General features: G+C 46.7%; 2 protein-coding genes across 2 annotated transcripts; both read left to right on the top strand.

Moving 5' to 3' along the window:
* Positions 1-486: 486 nt before the first annotated feature.
* Positions 487-4299, top strand: LOC124693375 (two-component response regulator ORR23-like). The gene is made up of 6 exons (XM_047226856.1): positions 487-661; positions 1047-1199; positions 1388-1801; positions 1887-1963; positions 2586-3767; positions 3948-4299. Exons 1-6 carry the CDS (start codon positions 523-525, stop codon positions 4014-4016), a joined length of 2034 nt encoding a protein of 677 aa, XP_047082812.1. The 5' UTR covers positions 487-522; the 3' UTR covers positions 4017-4299.
* Positions 4300-5740: 1441 nt separating this feature from the next.
* On the top strand, positions 5741-7242 carry LOC124688711 (BTB/POZ and MATH domain-containing protein 1-like). Its single transcript, XM_047222347.1, has one exon. The coding sequence runs from the start codon at positions 5741-5743 to the stop codon at positions 6974-6976; it is 1236 nt and encodes a 411-aa protein (XP_047078303.1). The 3' UTR covers positions 6977-7242.
* The last annotated feature ends 3132 nt before the right edge of the window (positions 7243-10374 follow it).

Here is a 10374-nt window from a genome sequence, read left to right as displayed (position 1 = left end):
GCCGAGGGAGGTGCAGGATTGGTTGGTTGGTTGCCTGGTCGTCTCCAGCGGTCGCCGTCTCCGCTCCTTTTGCCGTCCAACTCCCCGGCCCCGCTTCTTGCTTTCCCACACCTCCGCTTCAATAATGATGGTGGGGTGGTGGTGGTGGGTTTGGTCCTGAAGCCCCATCCGTCCATCCATCCCCAGGTCCAAATCCACCAGCTGCTTCTTTCTTTCTCTCCCGAATTTTCTCTTTTCAGCTAAGGTTGGGTCGGGTGGTGGTAGGTTTTCTTTCCTTCCTTGCTGGGGATTGGGAGGCCTCGGGTCGTCCAAGCTACCTCCCCCGTCCACGTCGCAGCGCCTCGTCGGTGCCGCTAGCCTCTGCAATTGGCTCGATTCGGGATTCTTGGTCTCTTGGTTGGGGACTAGCGCCAGTGCCACACTCAACTTGTAGGCAAAATTCGTTTCTTGCTCCTCGCCTGTGAGGAGCTGGTGCCTGTTCTTGATTCTCTTCCTGCGAGTTGGGAAGGGTTGTGCCTTCTCATGAGGACGGAGGAGAGGAACGGTGTGGCGGGGGCGGGGAGGGACCAGTTCCCCGTCGGCATGCGGGTCCTCGCCGTCGACGACGACCCCGTGTGCCTCAAGGTGCTCGAGACCCTCCTGCGCCGCTGCCAGTATCATGGTGAGAAATCTTTTACTACTTGCAGCTCCGGGTTGTGATTTTATCTGCGTCAGGAGTAGTCAATTTCAGTTATTCTGTTTTAGAATTTCGCCTGTTCCTCAGTGTCTAGGACTGCCAGTAAAAATGTTGTTGGTGGCTGTCACAGCTCACAAGTAGATTTGATGTACTGTCATGTATAAATGCTGCATGTTGCGTACTCTAGTTGGATACATCCATTCAATTGTATGATCTGAATTTACGTTTCCACTGTTTATCTGGAGTATAAACAAATGCATGCTGCACCGGTTTGGGCTTTGGGTGCAATTTCGCCATGCAAAATGTACAAGATCATTTCTGTTTTTTTACTGTTATTTGCTTCGAAGAGTAACCTGTACTGTTTTCCTAGTGACGACGACGAACCAGGCTGTTATCGCGCTCAGGATGCTGCGGGAGAACAGGGAGATGTTTGATCTAGTTATCAGTGATGTCCACATGCCAGACATGGACGGCTTTAAGCTTCTTGAGCTGGTGGGGCTTGAAATGGATCTCCCTGTCATTAGTAAGTTCCACATTTTATCTATCTCACAGCTGCATAATTCTTACTGTTTTCTTGGTAATAGCAACCATGGAAGCACTTGTGCAAAGTATATAAAAAGATCGATATTCTTTTAGATACAAAGTATCAATTTGCTTTCTAATTGGGGAAACGGGGAAAACGTTAATGCTAACCAACTATTTTCCATGCAGTGTTATCTGTGAATGGAGAGACAAAGACTGTTATGAAAGGGATAACTCATGGTGCCTGTGACTATCTCCTAAAACCTGTCCGGATTGAAGAGCTTAGGAATATCTGGCAGCATGTTGTCAGGAGGAAATTCAGTACCCGTGAGTGTGTTACTCTTGATACCTACGAAGAGTGCAATAAGCCACTAAGTGCGGATTCGGACTATGCATACGGCCAAGTTACATGTGGGTCGCCCGGCCAAAGTGGGAGGCCCAGCAAGAAGAGGAAGGAATACCATAGCGAGGAGGAAGATGAAGATGAGGATAGCAATGGTCAAGACAACGATGACCCTTCAGCTCCAAAGAGGCCAAGAGTTGTTTGGTCAGTTGAACTGCATAGAAAATTTGTTGCTGCTGTCAACCATCTTGGAATTGACAGTAAGAACTTATCAGTACTTTCCTTTTGTGTCGTTATTTGCGTAGAGTAACTGATGGTACTCACCATCATTTTCTGTTTATGCAGAAGCTGTGCCAAAAAGAATACTTGAGCTCATGAATGTTGAGAAACTCACTAGGGAAAATGTTGCAAGTCACCTACAGGCAAGGCACTTTATCTACTTTCTTGTAGTTATCAGAAGATCAGTACCTTGTCCGTCGCATACAGCCAAATGTAAATCTCTGTACTGCAGCCAGCAGTTAGGTATTAAAGGTAGAAGTGCATACAACAAGTTATACCCAATAGATAGTTTTGATCTATTTCGCACTAGGCATTGTATATCCTGCAAATGGTCATTATGCAAATGGTACAGGATACTACCATATATTATGCTGACCGATTAACATTATTTAAGTTGTGCTGAAAGAAAGCACCGCTCCCACACTGATTAACCTGGAACAAATATACTTCTAATGTCGATATTAAAGTTGGAGTGTGAAAAAACAAGTTTGTATTTTTTCACTGTAAAAACTGCAGTTTCTGGAACAAGTCCCGAAACAAGTAAATGAGTAATCAGGTAAGAGCTGGATAAAGGGCGTTTTTGTGTAGCACTTCTCTAGACCTTTTAACAAGATTCAGCAAGCATGAGTATGGTAAACTACAATTTAGCTCTATAATGGTTCTATATCTCACTTTGAAACAAACTAAAGGCTAGATGTGCAGACACAGTTAAGTACTCCTAATAACCTGCTTCATAAGTCTAACCGTTTGCTTGTGTACATGCAGAAATATAGGCTTTATCTCCGACGGTTAAGTGCTGTGGCATCACAACAAGCTGGCATCGTTGCTGCTTTGGGAGGCAGAGACCCCTTTCTGCGCATGGATGCATTTGAAGGGCTCCAGGGTTATCAAGCATTCACATCTCCTGCAGCTCTATCATCGTTCAGTGCACATGGGCTAAGTAGTCCTAGAAACAATCAGGCAGCAGTTGTGATACAGGGGATGCCTGCTTCCAGATCAATTCATACCGGCAGTGGCAGTTCCACAACAAATAATTCCATTGGTGATGCAAATAAGTACCATCTTAGCCTACAAGGAAACCAGCATGGGAAACTGGCACAAGGTTTAGCCACATCGCTTGGGCAGGCCCAACTGCAACAGAAGTGGATGAATGAAGACAACGGTGATCTGTCCGCCATCCTTTGTGGCAATAGCCTGGTTAAAGGCATGCCTGGCACGCTCCAAAGTGTCACAAACAGTACATTACTGCCTCAAGATCAAGTGGAGTGCATACAAGCCAAAGCCATCCAGCCATCAATTAGAGCTCCCCCTGCAAGCTTAGAACTTCTCGAAGGTGCCGTTGGAGCTTCTTCTGGTCCGTTGGAGTCTCGTGTATCCCAGCAGGATGCTCTTCCTTTATCTGGATTTTCTGGGAGCAGGCTGCCAGTGCATGGTCCATTCAACAATAATGGTGCAACCAGATTGGGTGACGCATTCTCAGCAAGTTTTCGTCCAACAAATGACCTCACAGTACCAAGAGGTAGCAAAGTGGGAGCTAGCTCTTTTGGTGGCACGATACATTTGTCTCCAGACACGGAGCAAAAGTACTGGAGCTTTGGAAGTGGAAACAGCTTTAGACAGAAGGCGGATGAAAGTAGTGCAGACAGTCTACTTGATCCAAAGCTTGTATGGAGTTCCTCTCAAGTGACGAGCAATGTTGGTGCTCATCATTCCATGAGCCAGAGGTCGAACAACTGCACCATAAATGTCGGTCATGGTGCCGGAATGTTTGGACAGATAAGTGCAGGTGCTTCACCGGCTGTTCCACAAGCGAAGACCGATTTCCTCTTGTCAGGAGATACTTCGATGGTAAGGAATGCCTCGGAATCAAGCATTCCGAGGCTGCAGACCGAGCTCAGCTCTAGCACCTGCAGTTTCGACGGTCTTCTCAATTCCATGATCAAAGTGGTAATGCAAGTTATTTCTCTCTATTCATTGTATTATCCATCTCTTAAGGAACAAAACCAGTTTCTTGAAGCTAGCAATCCATTTATGTTTATCATAATCTGATTGTAAGCAACTTGTCTGACATCAACTTTTTTTTTGACAATAATCTGATTGTCTGACAACAATTTTGTGCATGTGCAGGAGAAGGACGACAATGCCTTTGGTGATGATCTGGGGTGTGACTACTACTCGCTCGGGGCTTGCATATGACCAGAGGCTGCCGCCCCTGTATCCATGTCTCTCTACAACCTGTGTATACTATGTTCGCCCGACTGTATGGTATGTTATGGTGTGTAGTGTAGTGTAGCTACCTAGTATTACTGATCTTTAGGCCTAGTTCTGCTGCCCTGCTTGGGCTGTATGTATTGTAGTAGCCGTAGTAGCTGTTGGAGAACAGGATGGTTCTTTTGCTAACTTGAGCAGCTAGAGACATTGATTGTCTGATTGTAAGCTTATAAGTAAGTAATGTATGGGGCTCCACTTGGATTCTGTACTGGAAACTATCTTGTCTGTCACAGCCATGCATCACGGCAAGGTTGATTCAAAGTGTCATCATATACTAATTAAGTTGCAATTCTTCAAAGCATAAGGTTAACAGCATGGTAGTATTGGGTATTGCCCATCTGGGCGGGGAAACTATCACCATGTAATTAAGTTAGTACAAATCTTTATCCAGGCAAAGGTCCATGAGCAACCCAGCAGATTTACCTTGCTCCAGTCCAGGAAGGCACATGGTCAGGTCATTTATACACACAAAAATGTCAAACCTCTGAACATGAAAAACGCAAGGAAATAAAGCCCATGGCAGTATTGCCAACACATGACAAAATTATCAAGGTTCTTTCTTCAGTCATAGAAGCACTCAAGTAACAACCGTGCTAATCCAGTGCCGTAATACAAATGCAATTATGCAAAGCATGCTTGGCAAAACATGTTCGCGCAAAGAGCGAGCGGGTGTAGCCTACTAGTCACGACCAAATCGCACACTGAACAGCAGAGATAAAACAAACAGCTGATGAATGAAGAGATCCAGAAAAGCAAAATAAATAAATAAATATTAGTACTCCGTATTAAAAATGCCGTCGCTCAAATAGCTATCCTATCAGGCTTTGCCCAAACAGTACAGCACCGTTAATGGGCTTTCAGGTTGTGGCCACAAAAAGCCCAAGTATTCTCTCTGGAAAGCCCTAGCAAAGGCTGCACACACCAGCCGCCGGGCACTCTGATTTTCCGGGGAGAATCGACGCCGGCGGGCGGCGCGGTGAGTGAATCTTTCTCTCCGTCCGGCCGCCGGTTCAAGCGGTAGCTGAACAGGTTCTCCGCCTCCAGCCATACTCCCCTCCACAGAGCTCGCACGCCTCCGCCTCCAGCCCGTAATCGCCTGCAAGCTCGCCCGCCTCCGCCTCCAGCCTGAACACTTCCTCCCGCCGGACGAGATTCTCCAGCCCGAGCAGCTTATCCCACCGATCTCCCCAAGCCCACCCCAGACGCTCTCTCCCCCGGTGAGGTGCCGCCCTCCCGTTTGGTGTTTTGTTCTGCTATGTATCGCACATCGCACTGATATAGTATCACACTGTGAGCTAGCCTAACACTGATATATCCCACTGTTCCTGATTTGTAGAGTAGCATTGTTAAAAAAAATTGTTAAACAAATGCTGGTAGAATTTTTTTACAAGAGCACACAAGATATACTTGTACAAAAGAATCCTTATAGACAGCCGAGACCTAACTCCCCGTGAAATGGCCAGGCCGCTCTGCTTCCGGTGAGAATCAACAACTGGCGCGTTCGGCGCAGCAAGTCTCCGTGCAGCCGCTGTTTCAAGAAGCGGGAGGGTGACCAGGTTTACCCCCTCACCTCAACCATCTCAGCTCTGAACTTGGAACGTGAATGGTGACTCAGTGACTGGAATTTAGATCGAATCGCAGATTTCATCATGTCGTCGTTTGCCGGTATATCTATGGTAACCGGCAGCAAGGATTGCTTCATACCGTCCGCCAGCCAGGCGCACATCACACCGGCTGTCGACGCCGGCACAGACAGCGGGTACCACCTGCTTGTGGTAAAAGAATACTCGCGTGCCGTACAAGATTTACCTAATGGCAACAAGATCTGGTCTGGGCCTTTCATGGTAGGAGGTCATCGGTGGCGCATCTTCTGCTATCCTAACGGCGATGACCTGAGTTGTGCTGACTTCATTTCTCTCGAACTTTTCCTTTTTGATGATGATGATGAATTGGAAGAAGCTGTGGAGGCGAAGTTCCAGTTTAGCTTCATCGACCAGGTTGAGTATCTAAAGCCAATGCACATTCGTGCACTTGAAACACGCAGCTTCTCCGTCAAGCATCATCGCTGGGGCTGCATGAAGTTTATGAAGAGAGATGCGCTTGAACGATCTGCTCATCTAAAGGCTGATTGTTTCACCATCCGGTGTGATATCATGGTTTGCAATGATCTCAACACCCAGGATGCCGGTGACACCGTGTCTGACATAGGGCAGCATTTTAAAATTCTACTTCAAGATAAGCTGGGTTCTGATGTGACTTTTGAGGTCAGCGGTCACACGTTCTCTGCACACCGGTGCGTGCTTGCTGCCCGATCTAAAGTTTTCAGGGCACAGCTCTTTGGCCCCATGACAGAGGGTATTATGTCCAGTGCCATACAGATCAAAGACATGGAAGCAAAAGTGTTTGAGGCTTTGCTTAGCTTCATCTACTCGGACTCATTTCCTGAGATGGAAGAGTTTAAAACACAAGCTGTCGAAGGAGAAGACGAGGAAGCTGTAGAAGTTGTAATGCCAAAAGTTGAGGAAGAAGGACAAGAAGAGGAAGCAACAGAGCATGTAACGTCAGTGCGATGGCTGCAAGACTTGTTTGTAGCGGCAGACAGATATGATATCCAACAGCTCAAGTTCTTATGTGAAAAGCAGTTGTCTGAGCACATAGGTGTGACCTCGGTTGCGTCCGCTCTTGCTCTAGCTGAGCAGCACCACTGCCAAAGATTGAAGGAGGCTTGCTTCAAATTTATTGAAGTCCAATCTCCCAAATGTTTGGATAAAGTAATGGCGTCTGATGGCTGGGGTCATATGATTTCGACGTACCCCTCTGTTTTGAACGAGCTGGTTGCCAAGCTTGTGTCCAATCAGAAGAAGGACAAGAAGAGGAAGCACTAGAGGATGTAATGTGGCTGCAACTGCTGCAAGTAACACTATTATGCATATATGGGACGGGATCCTCTAGGTAGATGGTAGTCTGCTTGTCTTGCTTTTGCTATATCATGTCGTTTCATGTATGGTGAATCATAAATATGGGAAAATACGGAATTATATTGTCTGTAGTTTCAGGTGCAATGTCTACGTTGACATGTGCATGTTCCCTGGCTAGTTGTTTCTCTGTTGCTTTGTGCCTTCGTGTCATTAAAGAAAAATCTTTTCTAGTCGATATCAAGAACTATGCAGATGTTTTATGGAAGGCAAGTTGTGAACCTGGGTTTAGGGGTAAAGAATTTTGATAGGGGCCTTCTCCTCTGTGCTTGCTTTTCTCAAACATCTTACCCAATTTTTGCTGCTGGATGCGCGGATGTAGGTCGACTTGTTTGTGTTTTGGGTTTATGTTTGTACCATCGGGGGCTCAAATTGCTGAAGTTATTTTGGTTTGTTTGATCTGTCGCCAAAGCTGTTGTGTTCATGATATTTTTCTATCGCTGTTACTGAGGTGATTAGCTCCTATAAACATGCATGATGAGGAATCAGAATAATGCGTGAACATTTGCTTGGGAGTTGAATTCAGTTATGCTGTTAAATAAGATGCAGAATGGGAAGATGCTATATCGAACTCATGCTATTGCACACTTCTCACAAGCATATATTTATTCGTGTGTCATAAGGTCAATTAAAGCAGCATTTGTGATTTTCTAGATGCAGCTGTTTGTTTGAGCTGAAAGTTATTTTTTTGGCATGAAGTGGAGGATGAAGTAAAAAAACTAATGCCTTGTACAGGATTATTTTCAAACAACTTGAAAACATGCCTAGACCTGAATTTTGTTCTGCAGCTGGCATTTTCTGGGGCAGCAAACATGATATCATTTGTGGATTAAATGTCGATCTAGTTCTGATCTCTTGGATGCAGTTTTCTTGTATTCTGAGAGTAACATTTGTGCATGCTCCAAGTGCTTGGATGTAGTTTAGTTGTTCCTTATTTTCACATCCACCTAAATACTAGTATTCAGCTACTTATGTGTTTTTTCCATAGCAGTTCAAATTGCATGAAGAATGTATCCGAATCAATGGACAATTTCGAGGATATGATCTCTAATAATGCTACTAGACCAAGGATAGTATGTTTGCATACTTCTTATCCTTATTTTCACTACTCGCTCGGGGCTTGCATATGACCAGAGGCTGCCGCCCCTGTATCCATGTCTCTCTACAACCTGTGTATACTATGTTCGTCCGACTGTATGGTATGGTGTGTAGTGTAGCTAGCTAGTATTGCTGATGTTTAGGCCTAGCTCTGCCCTGCTTGGGCTGTATGTATTGTAGTAGCCGTAGTAGCTGTTGTAGAACAAGATGGTTGTTTCGCTAAGTTGGGCAGATAGACACGGTCTGATTGTAAGAGCATCTCTAGCAGAGCCCGTAAAAGATCCAAAACCGAAAAATAACCGTCAGTTTACGGGTTCGGGTTGAAAAAGGGCGCCGATCAACGATCAGTGACCGTAAACGAGGCAAACTGAAAATATTTTTTCGGGTTGCGTTCGGTTCGCTCCATCGGCCTGTATTTGTAGGGGCCGACGGAGTGAACTGAACGCAGACCGAACACAAACCCTACTTTGCGCGCGAGGGAACTTTCAGCTCCTCCCAACCACCGCCGTCGCCGCTGATCTGTGCGCCCTTACCCTCCTTTGCGCTGCCACCCTCCGATTTCTCCGCGATGAGTCTCGAATTGACCCAGCCGGCCGCCGCTGCTACCTCGCAGGAGCCGCCACCCTCTCCTGTGGTCGCCCGGAGCTTCCGCCGCTCCACCAACCACCCCGGTGACCCCGGCCACCCCTGCGACCCCCGCAGAGGTAGGAACGACGGTCTCGTCGACGAGCGGGGTGAAGCGGCGGCACGCGGGAACGCATGTGGTCCCACAATCCGATGCCGCGGCGGGCACCGGTGATGTCTCAGCGGTGGCAACGAAGCCGAAGGCATCCCGTGCAGGACCGAAGAGTACGGGTCCCAAAAGGACGAAAGTGAAGGCAGCGACGACCCGTGGAGCCCCGTGTCCGGTCCCCTCCCCGCCAACGCCGCCACCGCCGCCACTGAAAGCCACCACGAACGTCGCCCACGACGTGCTCGACGACGGGTCAACAAGGTACACCTCAAAATCTTCCTCCGTTTTTTGATTCCGAGTAGATATTGAGGCCTCGTCTGATTAGGAACGAGAACGCCTCGTACATGAAGATGTTGGAGGAGGTGAACATTAACCCACTCCCTCCGTTTGGCACTGGGATGGGCGGAGATGAGAACGACAGCGGGGACGAAGGGGAAGAAGGGGAAGAAGGGGAAGAAGATGAAGGGGACGAGGGTGTGGTGGAGGTGGAGGCTGACGGAAATAGGAAGAAGAGGCGGGCCAACAACTACACGGAGATTGAAGACGCCACCTTGTGCCGAGCTTGGGCCTCCGTGGGGATGGATGCCGTCTCCGGCACCGATCAAACGGGGAAGCGGTACTGGCAACGCATCGAGGACAAATTTCATAAGCTTATGCCACGCGTTCGCCATCCTGTCGACCGCACATACCGATCCCTCCAAGGCCGTTGGGACGCGATCAAACCCGCCTGCAGCCGGTGGGCAACAGCAATGGACCAAGTGGTGTCGAATCCTCCTAGCGGCGCAACTGTGGACGAATATGTGAGTGCATATTTGATTTGTATAATTGTAGTTTCGCTTTGGTGACATGTTGACGATTTCTTGGTTGGTTTTTCAAATGTAGGACTGAAGGAGATATGCCCTAGAGGCAATAATAAAGTGGTTATTATTTATATCTTTATGTTTATGATAAATGTTTATATATCATGCTATAATTGTATTAACCGAAACATTAGTACATGTGTGATATGTAGACAAACAAAGAGTCCCTAGTATGCCTCTTAACTAGCTTGTTGATTAATGGATGATTAGTTTCATAATCATGAACATTGGATGTTATTAATAACAAGGTTATATCATTGTATGAATGATGTAATGGACACACCCAATTAAGCGTAGCATAAGATCTCGTCATTAAGTTATTTGCTATAAGCTTTCGATACATAGTTACCTAGTCCTTATGACCATGAGATCATGTAAATCACTTATACCGGAAAGGTACTTTGATTACATCAAACGCCACTGCGTAAATGGGTGGTTATAAAGGTGGGATTAAGTATCCGGAAAGTATGAGTTGAGGCATATGGATCAACGAGTGGGATTTGTCCATCCCGATGACGGATAGATATACTCTGGGCCCTCTCGGTGGAATGTCGTCTAATGTCTTGCAAGCATATGAATAAGTTCATAAGAGACCACATACCACGGTACGAGTAAAG

The sequence above is a fragment of the Lolium rigidum genome, chromosome 2 (genome assembly GCF_022539505.1).
Source record: "Lolium rigidum isolate FL_2022 chromosome 2, APGP_CSIRO_Lrig_0.1, whole genome shotgun sequence".
NCBI lineage: Eukaryota > Viridiplantae > Streptophyta > Magnoliopsida > Poales > Poaceae > Lolium > Lolium rigidum.
This window is presented reverse-complemented; position numbering and strand designations above follow the sequence as displayed.